This window comes from Leopardus geoffroyi, chromosome B1, assembly GCF_018350155.1.
Source record: "Leopardus geoffroyi isolate Oge1 chromosome B1, O.geoffroyi_Oge1_pat1.0, whole genome shotgun sequence".
Taxonomy (NCBI): Eukaryota; Metazoa; Chordata; class Mammalia; order Carnivora; family Felidae; genus Leopardus; species Leopardus geoffroyi.
The window spans coordinates 69,477,697-69,496,204 of NC_059327.1; the positions used below are offsets into that span (position 1 = coordinate 69,477,697).

The following is an 18,508-nucleotide window of genomic DNA, read 5'->3' on the forward strand; positions in this document are numbered from 1 at the left end:
GGGAGATTGATGTTACAGATGAAGTTCCTTAGTTTGGATCTATGTTGTTTATTTATTTTTTTTTAAATTGTGTGTCAATGACTGTTACATAATTTCCAAAATCTAAAGGACTTCTTACATACCCAGGTCTAAACTAAATTGTCAGGCTAAATGGAGGAAGCCTTTTTCTTGAGCTAAACTGGAATGCAGGTTATCAGAATGATTAAGTGAATGCCACTAACATTACTGAGGTCACTGTAATAGCAAATTCAAGAGAGGTTGTAGAAGATGATGGTTTCCTGTAGTAAAGACCACACAGACATAGGAACTCTACACGAAGGCAAACAAGCTAGATGGTAAAACAAATGCCTTTAACAAAAAGGAATACAGTTATAGATTGAGTATCTCTCAGGTTATGTGAAAGGGCTTTTAAAAATTCCTGTGATGTGTCTTAGACATTCCAGTCATAATTTCAGAGGCCTCTCTTGTCCAGGCCTGTTAAGAATGAGTTAAGTGGGCTTTTCTAGCACTTTGTGACTTATTTATTTTTTTTCCCAAGAGCATCATTCTGATTTTTAAGTGATAAGCAAAATCACTTAACATCATCTCTCAGTGACTTTACTTGGCAGAAATGGGGGCTTGAAAGCGATGTTATTGGTTTTAAGCTTGAAGTGTCATTTAATGGACCCTTCATGGTCTTTTCCATTTATGATGACTTCACTCAGGCTCATCATTCTTTATATAGTTTAGCAGTGGAATTTCTAAACTATCAAGAGTGAGACAAAAGCAATTAGGGTGACAGATTTTTTTGAAAACATCATCTATACAGATGCAGTTGAAGAAATGACATTTGCTTAAAAGCACTTTGTGAGGTTATGTGTGAATAAACGTCCATTATGAAGAGTGCTGTTTCCATCAGAAAAGAAAAAAAATTCCATCTTGCTCCTTTTTTGTGTCTTTGGAGAATATAGTGACTGATGTGAACCAAACAATTTCACTTTTAAATTTGCAACTTCTAAAAATTCTTTTTCTGTGGCCTCAGAAAATCAGACAGTTGTTATTACAAATAGCAGCTCCACTCAGACATTGAACAGACAATTATAAATGCCTGGCTTCTTTCCTTTTTCGTGGTAGCTGGCTTTTAGATGTGGAGTAAAACCACATTAACCAGAGGACGTTGTTGTTGGTGATTAGTGGCTTATTGCTGGGCCACATCTATAAAGCGTCTTGTTTCAAAAAGCTTTCCTTTCATTGTCCAGCAAGGACCATGAAATATCATCTACTCAAACTCCTGCATTTGGTAGGTGAGAGATTGAAACTATGAGTGACTGTCTGAAGGCACATACTGAGTTAATATCATGCTAAAGTATGTTTGTTTTTTGGATTCTGTAGATGGCCGCCCATGTCCTGTCATTCTCTGGGACTCATCTTTATCTCCAACAAGTAATGAGACTCACTCTTCTGTTAAGCTCACCTGGGGAACTTACCAACAGTCATTGAAACAGAAGTGCTGGCAGAATGGCCGAGTACCCAAACCTGAATGGGGTTGTACTGAAATACATCATCATGAGTGGTCTAAGCTGGCACTCTTTGATTTTTTGTTACAGGTAAGTTTATCAAATCACATTAGTGGTTATCTAAGACTGACACTGAGTTATATAAGTCTGACACTAAGGAATTTTCTGTACCTTGAGTTTTTGTGAAGCCAGAGTTTAAGTTCTACAATGCTGTATTTGGCAAGTATAATACCACATTACAAAATTTTGTGTTCTTTTGGGAAATATTCAGAAATGTCCCTCAGCTCTTTTATTAGTTTCCGAAGGAGTAATTTTTCAGTTCTTCAGTTCTGCAATAATCATAGAACCGATTTGTTGAGGAAACCCATGAAAAACTCTTCAAGGTGAATGGTCTTCTCGTATTTGTAAGGTGGATAAACTGATGTTTGATGAGGCTAAGGAACTCATCCAAGTTCTTACAACTACTAAAACCTGGAGGCTGGAGCTGGGTTTCCCTGGGATCTGTTGATGGTAAAAATTTGTCTTCTTTCCACACTGAAGTTCCATCATTCCACATTGTGTTTCACTGGTCCCTTGGCCATGTAGCTTATGGCCACCATTTCTCTTGTGTTCTTTCCAGTAGTTTTTTGCAAATATTTAATTAAGATTGGATATTGTAGAATAATAAATATTGGCCATCTACATAACTGAATGACTCAGAATCCTACAGGTTTCTTATAACTTACCTCCTTTTGATAAGGATCTCATTACTCTTGATCCCTTCATTCTGATTACTGCTTTTCCCTTTCTCCATTTTAGAAAAACTGATTGGCTGCTGTTGTTGCGTTGTTAAGTAGTATTTTGTGGGAATTTAGGTCTGTCTTAGGACATTTTCAAAACATTCTCCTTTTGTTTTTAATTTTTTTTTTACTTAAAAAATTTTTTAAATTTTTCTTTATTTTTGAGAGAGAGACAGAATGCAAGTGGGGGAGGGCCAGAGAGAGAGGGAGACACAGAATCCAAAGCAGGTGCTGGGCTCCAAGCTGTCAGCACAGAGCCCACTGTAGGGCTCGAACCTATGAACCATGAGATCGTGACCTGAGTCAAAGTCAGATGCTTAACGGACTGAGCAAAGCAGGTGCCCCTCTCCTTTTGTTAATTCTGTGTGTGTGTGTGTGTGTGTGTGTGTGTGTGTGTGTGTGTGAAGGAACTAGAAAGGGTTAAAATTGTAAGAAGGAAACCAGTTTAGTGCAGAGTCACAGTCTAAGGCGTAGGAAGTTTCAAGAGGAGGATGATATATGTTGTCAGTTCTGCAAAGCCATCAGTGACAACTGACCTAGAGAGCAGGCCATTTGGCAAGGAGGCAGTCAAGAGTCACCAAAAAACTGTTATTGAGTCCAGCTATGAGGCTCAGACTGGTTTTAAGCATTGTATATATATTATATCATTATTCCATTTAATTAACATACTGACTCTGTGAGATAGGCATCTTTTCTCCATTTTATAGCTGAGTAAAAGGAAACTGAAGCATAAAGAGGTTATTATCAAGAACTGTGGAAAATCTGAGATCTTACCTTTCTTGAAAGCTAACAAATTAGCCAGCCACCTGTTCATAGATGCTAGCAGGTGACAAAAGATTCCTGGGTCAGAGACAGACAAATGACTTCATTACTCATAGTAGAGAAAGTAGCATGAGCTTCATGTTCCTTTGCCCCTCAAGTCCCATTGGGTTGATTCAGGGTGGCCCTGGTGAATGCTGCATAGAGTGGGTTTGGGTCACTACAGAGAAACCCTAAGCTTAGGAAACCCCAATCTTATAGAGGCTGCTAGCAAACCTGCCCAACCTTTCCCTGGAAGGAGACATTATCTTGGTCAGCAGACAAATCAAATCTACTTTCCACATCAGAGGGAGATACTCTTTATATCTTCCAAGGCTATCTGCTATACTAACATCTTTGAAGAGACAGTGCAGAGCAAAATCTGATGTCAGATTGCATAAGGTTGCAATGGAGAATTGTTTCTCAACAGTTACCTAAAACTTGTTTGGTATTACATAGCTAGTAAGTTCCCAAAGATTGGGGTCAGCAGGTTCGGCTACATTCCATATTTTTTAACCATTACTGTGTGACAACTACCAGGTTATCCTTAGGTTAATGAAGGGAGTTGATGTGATAAAATGTATTAGCAATAAAATGAAGAATGAGTGAAGATTTCTAGGGCTAAGTAGGTAAAGATATTTACCATGAGGCCAAGTGTTTGGGGAGTGGTCAATATAGATGTTGAAGCTCCTGAGGGTGATGACTAGGGGCAGGATGGAGAGGAAATTCATGAGCTTGGAAGTGAAGTCTGTGAGCAAGAAATGACTTTGAGGTTTGTAACTGAGTCACATTAAGAGCTAACTTACACTGAATAAAGGGCAAACCCTTTAGAAATTGTCTCTAGTGACATTTGTTTTAATTCTGGAATCTTCAACTAAATCTCAACCTACCTTCTGTTTTTGTCATTCTCCTTTCTACTGAGGGAAACAACAACTATGGTTCAACCAATAATAATGTATTTATGCAATTCCTACCGTGCATTATACTGTAGAAATTGACACAGGGTAGCAAACTAGTAAAGATGGTTTATTCCTCCATCCCTATCCCTGTTTTTTTTTTTTTTTTTAAATCACTTAGGAAAGAATAGTGTATGAAATAAAGATAGATACCTATAAGAATGGCTGGATGAAATAATATAAAATTTCTTACTGGTATAAGGTTAGCAAGGGAGAGCATTTTGCCATAAAATAGTAAAGAGGGAAGAGTCTCACTAAGATTGCAGGCTGTAAATGATAAAGAGGATAGACACAAATGTGAGGAACAATATGGGGTTGGTAATGTTCATAGGATATTTAGGGCATCCTAAATGTACCATTTGTCTGAAACAGAGTCATTTAGGGAAGTAGTGATACTCCCTGCCTATAAGAGATATCATAGATCACGGAGGAAGTATTCTATGATACTGTTGGTACTGTTCTAAGCATTCTATACTAAGCACTGAGATATTAACTTATTTAATCCTCATAACAATTCTATGAAGTAGATATTATTATTATTATTCATATTTTAGAATTGAGAAAATTAAGACAAAGAGAAAGTAAGTAATTTGGCTAGAGTCACATCTCTGGGATCCAATAGAATTTGGAGTCCAACTCATGAGTTCTGGCTTACGAGACGAACTTCTAAGCAATGCTTTCTTCCATTCATTTTATAGGACAATGGCACCATCATCTTCCAATTTCCCAAGCCAAGAATTTGGGAGTCATTTATATGCCTCGTGATACTTATCCTCACGTGCATACAGTGACCAAATCCTTGGTATCTACCCAATCCATCTTCTTTTAGGTATAGCTTATGCTCCTATCTTAGTTCAGGCTTTGCCAGTTATTACCTGGATGATTCCCTCCAGTACACTCAAACTGCGTGAGGCAAGATCACATTTGGCCTGAGATATTGGGCATCAGGCTGCTGCTACCTCTGCAGAAACTGATTCTATTGGCAAGTCAGTTCTATTTGTAGTCTATCTTCTTTCTCCTTCTGCCTGGGGGAGGTGGTAAGGGTGTCTTTCACATTCTTGATAATCCATGAGGCTGTGATCTCTGCAAAACTTTACTGGAACCTGTTCAAGTCATGACACCAAGATTGGACTTTCCAATTTTGGCTCGGCTAAAGTACTGAATCTGAAAGTCAGAAGTTAATTCGATTGTTCAGAGTTAATTTGGTTAGTATCTAAAAGAGTATATCAAATTATGCATATGAGGATGTCATCTGTGAGAATAGACTTACTTTTTTTTTTTTATTCATCCAATATTTAGTTACTTCCCAAAGTGCAACAGACAAAAGGCTAATTTCCTATAGGTGCTGTAGCATTTTATTATTTTACCAGTAAGCTGTTGCCAACCTTGGGAAGTGGAAAACTGATTAATATTTTTAGTGATTTAATGGAGGGTAACAAGATCTTGTTTACATTTTTATTTCTTTCATTATAAGTGAGATTAAGAATATCATATTTTTAAATATTAATTATTTACAGTTCATTTTTTTGTGAGTTGTCTGTTTAAATTATTGCCCTTTTCATTGCATTCCATAGCTTTTCCTTATTGATTTGTAAAGACGTTTTGTATATCACGAAAATTAACCTTTATCAAGCTTGTATGTCTCAGATAATTTTTTTACTTTGTTGTTTTTCATTTGACTTTTCTCATAGTAGATATTACTCCAGAGAAATTTTACATTTTCATATAATATTATATCTTTAAAAATATCTTTTTATGTTTATTTTTGAGAGAGAGAGAAAGAGAGAGACAGAGTGTGAGCAGGGGAAGAGCAGATAGGGAGGAAGACATAGAATCCGAAGCAGGCTCCAGGCTCTGAACTCTGAGCTGTCAGCATAGAGCCAAACACAGCGCTTGAATCCATGAACTGCGAGATCATGACCTAAGCCAAAGTCCGACACTTAACCGACTGAGCCACCTAGGTACTCCTGATAATATTATATCTTAATTTATCTTTTTACTTCCTGTATTTAGCATCATACAGTGTTTACAGAGAGTTGTTTGTTGAAAATGTTTGCTAAAAATAAAAAAAAGGAAAATGTTTGCTGAACAAATAAATGAATAAATGGACATACATAGGCCATTTTTTCATGGGTACTATAATAATTATCTTTACTACAACAATCCTTCTCATCAATTACACTGCAGTGTTTACCTTAAAGTCAAATATATGCCTCATTTAAATGGTGGCTGGGAATGTGTTGGGAGTGCATTGGATGGATTTTGTTAACAATCTTAGGAGAGTTCTGCCTGAAGCAAATGAAAATCACTTGTTCTAGGATGCTACAGCAAGGCAAGAGAGTACAGAACCCAGTTGTTAATTTTCTGTGCACAACATTCTTATTGTTTTACCCAATTAACAAATCTACATTCATAAAGGCCATGCCATTTTACTGGGTCTGTAAAATGTGACGGAGGCACAAGTAACCTTTTATTCTTGAAGCGTGGGGGTATGAACTACATAGACAAAAATTTACCTCTGTGAGGATGACAAAGGGCAGTATTCTAAAGAGCATTTGAATTTCTAAGATTGGGAAATTTCTATCAAAAGTTCATATAAAATAACAGGAAAAGATTTAGGAGATAGAAAACTTGCTCTTTGAGCTCAGAGATAGTCTCTGTAATGGTTAGGAACTGAGATTCTGGAGCCAGCCTTCTACATTTCCACCCTGATTACCAATACTAATTTTTTAACATTGAAAAGTTACTTAATCTCTCTCTGCCTCGGTTTCCTCAGGAATAATTATATTGTTTATATAGAGGGCCATTGAGAGAATTCAATACTTTTACACACATGAAGGATTTAGAATAATGCCTATACATGATAGGTTCAGTGAGTATTACATATTAAGAAAGTGATCATCCAGAAATAATAGTAGAGGTCAATACCAATATAAGAATTAAAATATTTTATCATTATTTTCATTCATTAAATTTTAAGTAATTCCCAAATCATTAATTTTTTCTACTCTTATGGACTTCCACACTTATATTATAGATCTTATCCTATTAAGTTTTAATTATTTTTGACTAGTCTGTCTTTTTTAATAAGCTGTGAATTTCTCAAGGGCAAGTCCCTGTCTTATCCAACTCTGTCTGCAACCTTCCAGTTAATAGCAGAGTATCTGAAAATGTCACAGTCAGGGCGTTATATTTTTGGTCAAAGAAAACTACCTGGTTATATTAAAATATTAAATCAAAAGTGTCAAATTAAAGATGTCAGAAGTGAAAGAAATAAAAGTGTAATTGCAATAGAGAAATAAGGTTTGTTAAGAGAATTAGAAGTTTAGAAAATAAAAAATCAAATGAATAGAAAATATTAAGTATTTTTACTATTTAATGAAGTTCTTTCTGTACTTGTATTTTCTAAGAATAGCTATTTATTTGATGAGAAATTAAGGAGTGTTTAGACAGAGGAGGACTAACAGAGATGTGTTTGGGGAGATGTTTGCTTCTACCTTCAACCAAATAAGTTATACATATTTCTTTGCACTTGCACTTGCAGACTTTTTTTGGTCCCTATTCTGTTCTAGACACTTGGCAGGTTTAGTGCTGGTGATAAGATGGGTGAGACAGTGTCCCCGACCTCAAGAGTTATACAGTCTAATAGCATTAATAGAAAACCATAATAAAATGTATCAGGCATCATAATTGAATGTTAAATTCTTTAGAAACAAGTAAGATGCTATTGGTTCTAATAGATTGGTAGAGAATGTGGATGACAAACGTGACATTTAATCTAGAAACAAAATCTTGCAGTATCAGGTGAGTATAGGAGATAGGAAGAGAGTTTCAGAGAGAGGGATTCTAAAAAAGGGCTAAAAGTATGAAAAAGTTGAGTGGGAAAATTATGCTTATGGAAACCTCCTGTGCCAGTAGGTAATTTTCTCCCAGGTGGCTGTGAGTAGTAAACTTATGTTCACAAATTCAGCAAACAACAACAATATGACCTGGTAGGTCTTTTCCCCCTAGAGTTGTCTTTTGTTAGTCAACTCTCCTACCTTTTACCTGGCTTCTAATGATTTAGTTCCTGAATATAACACATTAGATTAATAGGTGTTAATCTTTGACATGTTGCCTTCCACTCTTTTTTCTATGCATCACTTTTTTTTCACTTAATGATGTGATAATAGTAAAAGTAAAACTTCCAACCAACTATCACCTAAACAAGAGAAATATAAGTTCTCACTAAAAGAATATTTTGTTCTGTAGGAGTATCCAAATGCTAGTCAAAGAAAGATTCCTATTGTAGCCTCCATGATAGATTATGAGAGTCTTCCAAGCATCCCCCACCTTTTGTCCCTACTACTCAGTGATCAAAGATCTCACCTCTGACTTTCAGAGATCTCTCATAGACAGGTGCTCTGACAACAAAAGACATACCAATCCAGGGTCTTGGACACTGGGATTTCTAAGAGTTTGGATCAGTTCTATTGTTTTGCAGAAGTAGCATACTGCCAATGACACGGACAGTCAAGAAAATTTGATAGAAGAGGATCCCGTGATCAGTGACATTGGTTATCAAGCACATTATTGGTTACAGATGTTGGTGACTGGAGACAAGTGACCAAAGTCATTGTTAAGGAGACACTGGTGACGAAAATAGTGTGATCGGTGATATTGGAGACACATGGGAGTGCTCAGATCTATCAACTGTTAGAAAAACATTGATCAGTGACATTGCTGATCATGTTTCTTGATGAACTAGGACATTGGTGACTGGTAGCCTTGTATTTATTGGTAAGTCAAAGCAAGCAATTAATATAGTTTTTTGTTCATTTGCTAGCAAACAAAGAGATGATGTAAGTCAGATACTGTCTTGTCTTCAAGTAGTGAAGAAAGTCTGGGATTAGCTTTGGCAATACTGACATGCTGAATTGGCAGGGACCTAAGGAGCAAAGATGGCCAAGGCCCAAAGGTTTGGAAAATATATGTTACTGCTTTTTATTCTTTGTTGAAAAATCTTCATAATTTCTTTTTATGATGAGAATCACAGTTGTTCACTTGATTACAGAGAATATCTTGCTAAGGTAAAAGACATGGGAGTGTCTTATTCTAGGCATTAAAAATGACGAACTCTAAACTTTGAAGGCGTAGGCGTGCTAAGAACTGAAACATTATGGTTTCTAGAGAATTTTAATTGTATAAAGCTAAGTATGCCCGTTAAAATGAAATTCAAGTGTCCGTTCCTCAAAATCACTCCAATTATGGTTTTATTTTTATCTCTATTAATACTTTCTAATCGGATTCTTATCAATATAGGTCCAGATGTTGTAAGGGACTTCTAGCTGATCTCCTTGTCTCTATCTTCCCCAACTGCGATTTGCTGTGCAAATTATTGCTGAGTTTATTTTTCCTACTTTCCTTTTAATTATACTAATTGCTTCTCACAGGAATGAATGAATGAATGAATGAATGAATAAATAAATAAATAAATAAATAAATAAATAAATAAATAAAACTCAGAAGACTTCCATTGGGTTGGAAAATAAATTTTAAATGCCTTCGTGCCTCACTGGAGAAATTTAAACATATACAAAAATAAATGAACCCTTAGGTACCTGTCATCCAAATTCAACAATTAATCATCTCATAACCAGGCTTGTTTTATCTGTATCCCACGCTACTTCCCAAACCCACATTAATTTGGAGCAAATCCCAGACATCATATTCTTTCATCTGTAAATATTTCAGTCTGTATCACTAGAAAATAAAACACACCCAAAAGAAAAATTAACAATAATGCCAGTCACATATCCAGTCAATGTTCAAGTTTTTGTCTTGTAAATTATTTATTTATTTATTTGTTTGCTTGCTTGCTTATGTATTTATTATTTCAGGTTGTTTCTTTGAATCAGGATTCAAAGAAAGCCTAGACTTTGTGATCAGTTGATATGTCTTTTAATCTATGGATTCTACTCCCACCTCTTATTTCCCCCCCCTGTTAGCCTACTTATTGAAGAAAGCATATGTCTTGTTTTCTACAAGTTCTAGATTCTGGAGTTTGCTAATTACACTTCTCTGGTGTCCTTATTTGTCCTCCTGTCATGTGTATCCCATATACACTGGTATGGAGTTTATAGACTTGATCACATTTAGATGTCACTTATTTTCTCAAGACTTCTTCATAGATAGTGATGTATTCTTCTGCTGGGAGAGATAATGTCTTTTGGTCTTTCTTTATTGCAATGGTAGCAGCTACTGATGCTCAATGTTGATCCATCAATTCAGTAGGCATTGAGAGACAGATATTTTAATTCCTCATCTCTTCTTCCTTTATTAGTTGGAGTACTTCTCTAAGGAGTAATTTCCCTTCATCTCTTATCTAGTTATAGTTGGTATGGCTGACATAATACCTGGTTGTCTAGTGGTACCATTTATCTAGAAAAATATTAACACCACTTTTAAGAAACACTATGACCTGGGGCACCTGGCTGTCTCTCTTGGTTGAGCGTCCGACTCTTAGTTTCGGCTCAGGTCATGATTCATGATTTGTGGTTTCGAGCCTCACATTGTGGTCTGTGCTGACAGTGCAGAGCTTGATTGAGATTCTCTCTCTCCCTCTCTCTCTTTCTGCCTCTCTCTTTCTCTTTCTCTCTCAAAATCGATAAATAAACTTAAAAAGAATAATAATAATAAAAAAAGAAGCACCATGCTTTGACCTCCTAACTTCCTTTTCATTCTTATCTTCCATCTCTTATATGTACTTCTGCACTGTAGGCTGAAGGGTTAACTGCAGGGTTATGTGTGCGTGTGTCTGTGTTATAGTTTGGTTAATTTACTGTCTATTGGACCCCTCCCCAACCCCCCGCCATGCTTTACTCACCACTGTGCCACTGCTTCTGCTCTCTCAGCTAATATGCAGCCTGTTCGTCACACTCCAATCAAATCCCTTCTTTGCAAAGTCTTCTGGAACTAATTCAGTCGTATTAAGCTTCCTCTTTCCTCTGAATGTCCAATATCATTCTAAAAAATTTCCACAAGTTTTGAGTACATTAAATTCACAGGGCAACAACATAGAATAGTAATGATGTAAAACAATAGTATTGATATAATGTTGGCTTCAAATCCCAGCTTCTTCAATAGTTAGCTCTGTAATCTTGGGCAAGTTCTTAATCTCTGAGGTTTGCTTTCTTTATTACTTAAATGGAGAAAGGCGACTTTAGTTGGAGACTGATGTGAAATGAAATCCTTTCGCATGAAATGCTTATCATGGTACCTGCCTCCCTATGGTCCGAATGTTTGTGTCTCACCAAAGTTCATATGTTGAATCTCAGCCCCCATGGTGATGATATTAAGAGGTAGGGCCTTTGGGAGGTGACGAGGTCATGAGGGCAGAGACCTATGAGTGGGATTAGTACTGTTGTAAAAGAGGCCTGACAGAACTCCCAAGTCTCTTCTACCAGGTGAGGACAGGGTGAGATGTTGGCAGTTTGCAATTGGGAAGAGGACCTTGACCCAAAAGAGATGATGTTGGCACCCTGTTGTCACACTTCCAGCCTCCAGAACTGTGAGAAATGAATGTTTATGAACTACCCAGACTGTGGTATTTTGTTAAGGCAGTGTACATGGACTAAGGCACTGGCAGATAGCAAGTACTCAATAGATCAGCTCAGATATCATCTAGAATCACCCTGTTTATAAGAATTTGAATGTATATATGTACACATAGCTATGATTTCTTGAATCTCCAAATACTGCAAGTCTTTAGTAGTAGGGCTCATGTAGGTTTTTCTGTGAATTTTCTGCAATAAAGAGCTGCTCACTATATAGCATTTGATGCTGTAGGAAACCATGTGATCCTATGAGGTTGTTTCCATGGACCTGCTGCTCAGGTCAAGTTGGGGTAAAAGGCTTGTCATTTTTTGCACAGATGGGGGAACTTCAGGAAAACCTCCTTACATGTCTGTTAACTGAAAGGTTCTCAGCCTACAGAATCTGGGAAACTAGTTGGGATTATATTCTGAGATTCTGTTCCTCAATGTCTCCATTCCCTTTGTTGAGACAATGAAAACAAAACAAAACAAAACAAAACAAAAACACCTCAAAGAACAAAGACTAACATAACAAACACAATGTTTCCACCTTCTAGGATTATCCTGTCAACTTTTTTTTTTTTTGCATATTTGCTTACTTTAAAAATATAAACACATTAAAAATACTTCAAGTCCCCTTTGGCCATGTCTTCAAGTCCCCTTCCTGCACTCTCTCCAAACAGATGATCACAGTCATGAGATGAGTGTGCATGTTTTCAGCCAATTGAAAAATAATTTTATATGCATAGTAAGTGGATATTTGTGTGTTTTTAAAAACTTAGATACTTTAAATGCAGTTGACCACATATTACTCCTATACTTTTAAAAATTCGAGAGAGGCAGGGTTCTCTGTGGTTTTATGATGCCAATAAAAGGGATGGTGTGGGAGGTGGATATTAGAAAGATTCTATTCCTGAGAACATCGATCTAAAGGTCAGAAGCCAAGAAATATTCCCTAGGTTGAAACAGCCTCTTAATGTAACAAATACCTTAAGGCATTTATTTGTTGCTTTTGGCCACTTCAACATCATGTGAAAGGCTTTCTTGGCTTCGGAGGTGTTTTATTTAAATAGTTTGCTTTATAACCATTTGTTCTGTTTCCTGCTTGCATAGCATAGTACTTTTTATTTTACTTTATAAACAAAACCCAGGAATTATAAGCATACAGGGTACTGCTTTTGAGGTTCAATTCAATTCAACACACTTGAATTGAGGAATTTCTGTGTTCTGTCTAGACAATTCCTAATCAATCTGTGAGGCTCAGTCATCATTTGAGATTTTGAGACTTGGCTTTGAATCTGACACAATGTCATTTCTATGCCTGGGAACTATTGTACTCTTGTTTCTCAGTGTAATTCCTCTCCAGATGTCCTCTTGGTTAATCCACACATTCAATTCCCCTTTGACTATTCATGGAATACATCCCATTTACACATGCTCGCTCCTTCAGAATCCTGTCTTCCAAAGACAGTCTGATAAAAGTCTTTGGAAGTCTGTGAAATCTGTCCCCCTCGCTGAAGAAACGGACCTGCTAGCTTGTACCTGTCCCCTTAGCAGTTAGGCCTCAAAACCTTGGAGAGATTATGAAACCAAAAGTAGAATTATATTGTCCTATACTTCAAAAGGCAAATAGTTTCACTTTTTCTGACCTTCAAGTGGAATGTACGTCTGCTGCTAAAAACTTTCTACAGCAATATGACAGGATTGAGAAAGTAAACACAAAGGCACTGGCCTGTGAATCTCTGCTTTGGGCTTTGACATCATTGTTCTAGTGAAGGCCTGACTTTTAGAAACTGCGTTCTCTTACTTCACAGCATTTAAGCTATTTTTTTGATTTTTCATGGAGACAACTTTGAAGAGAAACAGTTGTCTAGCCATACTGACCCTGGTTTATCACAGAAGCATGGCTTATTAGCTACCTGGCCTTTACAACAAGAATGCATTTCTCTGGATCCTGGTCCACTTCCTGCGTTAAGACTGCTCTGTGTTTCAAAGCATATCCCTCCTGTGAAGGATCATACGGGTTCCTCAGATGTCTGCTTCCAACTTAAAAGCTTTTAGAATTTTATATATTCTTTCCGCCTACTGTCTAGCATTTATTCTCAGAGATTTCTGGCATTGATTATACTTAAAGCCTAATTTGCATAAAACGTGGACTAGGAAATTGGCTCACAGAGTCTGCTCTTTTATCAGTCTGAATCAAAGGGGAAAATGTCTGGTCAGGTAAGTTATATTCATAAGCTTCATATTGCTAAGTGACAACCAACTGAGCATTCCGGGGTCAATTCTAATTTAATTATTAATCAAAAGCACAGTATATGTTATTTAATTATATGCCATTTTTACTTATTTCAACCCTTGCCATGGAATTTATAGACTGGGCTGAAATTGATTAGTGCATAATTACTATGTCTCAATCCTAAATCTTGTATACATAGCTGGGCTGGAGAGATCAATGATTTGAGGCAGCCTGTGTGATTCCATAACAACCTTTCAATATTCAAAGATTGTTTAATGCATCATTTGAGCTAGCTTTGGGATTGGCTTCCCCACTAATCCTATGCCATTGAACCACAGACAATTTGAAACCAACCTTAACTGCTGTGTTCCAGGAAAATAGGAGGTCTAAGCATCGGACCTGCATAAAGCCACCAGGAAGCAAATAAGAAAAGCATGGAAAACTCAATATAAATTGTATTTTCATAGGAACACTTGAGAGGACAGGCAGATGTTCATCTGGCTCAATGTTTTTTGATGTACTTATTTTTAAAAGATTTATTTTGAAAACAATTTTGCCCACGGGTGCCTGGGTGGTTTAGTCGGTTAAGTGATTTCAGCTCAGGTCATGATCTCACGGTCCATGAGTTCGAGCCCCACATTGGGCTCTGCACTGTCAGTGCAGAGCCTGCTTGAGATTCCCTCTCCCTCTCTGTCTCTGTCTCTCTCTCTCGTCTCTCAAAATAAATAAGTAAACATGAAAAAAAAAATAATTTTGCCCAATGAAGTAGATTCAGAGAGGGTTAAGTGAGAGCTGGTGCATAAAGATGCTGTTAGTTCCATGCCCTTGGCAACTATATTCAAGTGTTTGTTTATGGACATAAATAACTAAGAGATAAATGGAACTTGAAAAAATTATTACCAGATGGGATTGTTTAGGGCAATGGCTTTCTTGTGGCTGTTTCAGGGGGTCCGTGAGGTCAACACTATTTCCATAATAATGTTGAGACTGTTTTTTGCTTTTTTCATTATGTGGATATTCTCAGTAGTGGGTGAATCTGTTGGTGCCTCAGCATGAATCAAAGCTGGCACCAAATTGTACCAACAGCTGTCCTACTCTTCATTGCCACTGTGCTCACATGAAAAAATACAGGAAAAAAAATGCCTGATTCACTTAAGAATTTCCTTGATGAAGCAACGAAACTATTGATTTTCTTAAATCTCTACTGTAAATATACATCTTTTAAAAATTCTGTGTGGTAACATGGGAAGAATGCCTAAGGCACTTGTAATGCCTCCCACAGTGCAATGTTTGTCTTGAGGAAAACTGCTTATGCAATTGTTTGAATTGTGAGCTGAACTAGCTGCTTTTTTCATTAAACATCATTTTAACTTGATAAAACAATTCCATTTCTCTTATTAATTTTGTTGGAAAGCGTAGCAATTTCTTTCAAACAGTTTAACATTGGGTGGATGTATCAGTGTTATTTTTAATTTTAATTTTTTTCAAAAATTATTTATTTGTTATTTTTAAAGCTTTTATTTAAATTCTAGTTAGTTAACATATAGTGTAATGTTGGTTTTAAGAGCAGAATTTAGTGATTCATCACTTACATATAATACCCAGTGCTCATCACAAGTGCCCCCCAAGTGTTATTTTTAAATGAATTAATACATAGGTAGTTAATGTTTTTTAGGTTTAAATTCTATATAGTAAGTAGCCCACATAAATTAATCCCTTTTGGTGTCTTCAATGACTGTATGTGTCAAAGGTTCTTAAAGAAACTTTGAGAAGCGTGGCCTAGGGTCATTTTTCTGAAATAAACTTCCCTTTGTATAGTAGCGTATAACTTCACAAGTATTACAGCTCTGTGATTCTAAGATTCTGTGATTTTGATTTTAAGATTCTGAGCTTTTTACAAGAAAATGGATAGAGGAAAACATGGAGGTCTTGTCTAAGGAGAGGCCTTTTGGTAGTTAGCTATCTGCATTAGATAGTTTCAATAGGTGAGCTGAGTGAAGCCGGCAATCATTCCTTCATTTTTTCAACAGTTATTGAGTATGTGCATGGTGCAAGATGTGATATTGATCGATGTGGAGGATACACAATGAATCATACTTAAAAGCATCCAAATTGTAATCTCCATGAAAACAAGAAACTTGTCTTTTCTACCTCGGGTGGCAGTATGATGAGTCAGGCAGAAGTTGGTAGAAATTCACATCATACACTAGTTGTATCTCCTTGGACAAGTTACTTAGGATCTCAGCTTTTTTCTTACTTGTGGGGAAAAACTGATATCTTTCCTTTTAGGTTATTTTGATAAAGACTTTATGATATAAACTTGGATTTTGTATCCAAGTTGCATAAAGGGCTTTATTTTATAGCTATTTGCTAACTCAAGGAGCATAAAAGCAAATCTATCTTCAGATAGGAACTTCTGTGTGTACATGTAGCAATAGTCTTTGAAAAAAGTTTAATTTAGGAAAGCAGAATTTATTTATTTACTTTTTTCCCAACTCTATTGAAGTATACTTGACAAACACAATTGTGTTTGTACAATTGTAAAGTGTACAATGTAATGATTTGATGTTTGCCTATATCGTGAAATATTTACCACAATCAAGGTAACTTAAACATTTATCACTTCACATAGTTACCTTTTGTGTGTGTATGAGAGAGAATGCTCAAAATCTACTTAGCAAATTTCAAGTATGTAATATAGTATTATTATCTATAGTCTGAGCCTCAGAACTTATCCCTCTTGCAGCTAAAAGTTTGTACCCTTTGACCAACATCCTTTCATCTTCCCACTTTCCAGCCCTTGGCAACCACCACTCTACATTCAAGCAGTACTTATTTTTCAATAACCAGAGAATAATCCATCTGTCAGAATTAATTAGCTTTTTATAAAAAGAACAAATTTCCATTGAAAGATATGAGTTTAAATAGCTTTGGGATATGCTATATTAGCTTGTGTTAATCATGGTTAAAGAAAGAGTCAGTGACACTTGTTAAAGATAGTAAGGAAGATGATTCAAGATGATCCTTGTAGGGATAGGAACCATTGCAATGGGATTTTCTAGTGGGGGAGACAGATAAGGCTCCAATCTGAATACAGCATAGTCAAGTGTGAATGTGTAGCCAAGGAGCAGGATAGGGGTCAGTGGATGGCAAATTATGAAGAGGAAACACCAGGGGTAAGAGGAGTTCTAGTAAATGGCCTAACCATATTCTTGCTGAAGACACACCAGGGTGATCAGACATCGCCCTGGGGTCAGTGGAAGATGAGGAAGATGAGATATTGAGAGTTATCAGGTATCAGTGGTGGGGGGGTTCTGGTTAAACTGATTTACAGGGTTTTGCTAAAACTAGATTTGATGTGGAAGGCCAGGGAGAAAGTTTCAGGAGCCTGACTAAAGTTACATCAAGCAAAGAATCTTTGTCACTGTAGTCAGAATTGTGTTTTCGCGTAGTCATTTAGATGATCTTGTTTTTGCCAATCTCCTTATAATAACATACCACATTATTGGGGAAACTAAAATTGATAGAAATTCCATAAAAATACTAAAAGCTAGTACAGTCAAGTCAAGCAAGAAGTTTTCAGTAACAGTATTTCCTCAGATGTAAATGTTCGTAATCTTAAGCTTGTTTACAGCTCTATGTAACGTTAAATTGTTAAAAATGGTGTTTCATTTCCTCAAAAGAAAGCACTTTTTAAACATTTTACTTATACCAAGGTTACTTTGCTTTTGGTTTACATTTCTTTGTTTAATATAAACTCATTCCATAAATCAGAACTTTATGAAACATAAAAATTATTGTTTTCCGTAGTCTGAATGTTCTTTATAAATCTTTACAGGAAAGTGGGTGTGTCTTTGGCAGAGGCTGCTTCCTTGCAGCCCTGCTTGTGCAGATTACAGAAAGGGAATTTTCTTTGTCTAAAAAGAGATTATCACTTGTTTGGTGACTCTCACCAGAGTCTTAATGTGGCAGAATGATGTTTGACTTCAGGTACTTTTTCTGAGGTACAGTATATGGATTCTAAACATTGCATCCATAGAAATAGATCCAAATATATTGCAGCCTTAAAAAATGCTTCTGTGTGTAAATACTGTTATTTCTTTACTTATGATTCAGTAACATGGAAGAAACTAGAGATTCTGCATTCACTTGGTTCCTATTGATAGATATCTTTATGGAATTCTAAGATTAGGTAGTATAGAACAATGGCTGCTATTTACAGAGGCAGAGGCGAAAGAGAGCCTGTGGCCACTGTTAGATGTATGTATTGCAAACTCATTTTACTTTTCTCATTGTTCATCAAATGTTCTGCTAGTCACGTTTACATGCGTAGTAATTTAACAGGTACCTGTTGCCATGGCAGCACAGAACAAAAATGAAATCTATTATTTTATGAGGTGAGAGTTCCCAAGTGATACCGGTGTAGGTTGGTGAGACCACTTTTGATTTTGCTTGTGTGTAGTTCCCAAGGTAAGACACTAAGTCTGTATTAACAAGACTGTATTATCCTACCACGGGGACTGTAGGATTTGTTTGAAGTTCCTCTTTATGATCTGGTCTACCTTCACACATTCATTACACTACAGGGATCCATCTAGTTTTTCACTGATAGCATGGCAATCATACCCTGGTTCACATCAAGACAAATTCATATAGAAGGATTTTC

The 18,508-nt window shown here is 36.4% G+C and overlaps 1 protein-coding gene across 3 annotated transcripts in view; it reads left to right on the forward strand.

Moving 5' to 3' along the window:
- The window catches only part of GASK1B (golgi associated kinase 1B), a 45,548-nt gene that overhangs the window by 17,033 nt on the left and 10,007 nt on the right, over window positions 1-18,508 (forward strand). For all 3 annotated transcript variants that reach the window (XM_045464587.1, XM_045464577.1, XM_045464595.1), the window contains exon 3: window positions 1,372-1,586. In XM_045464587.1, coding sequence (XP_045320543.1) covers window positions 1,372-1,586 — 215 coding nt within the window. The remainder of the gene's footprint in view (window positions 1-1,371; window positions 1,587-18,508) is intronic.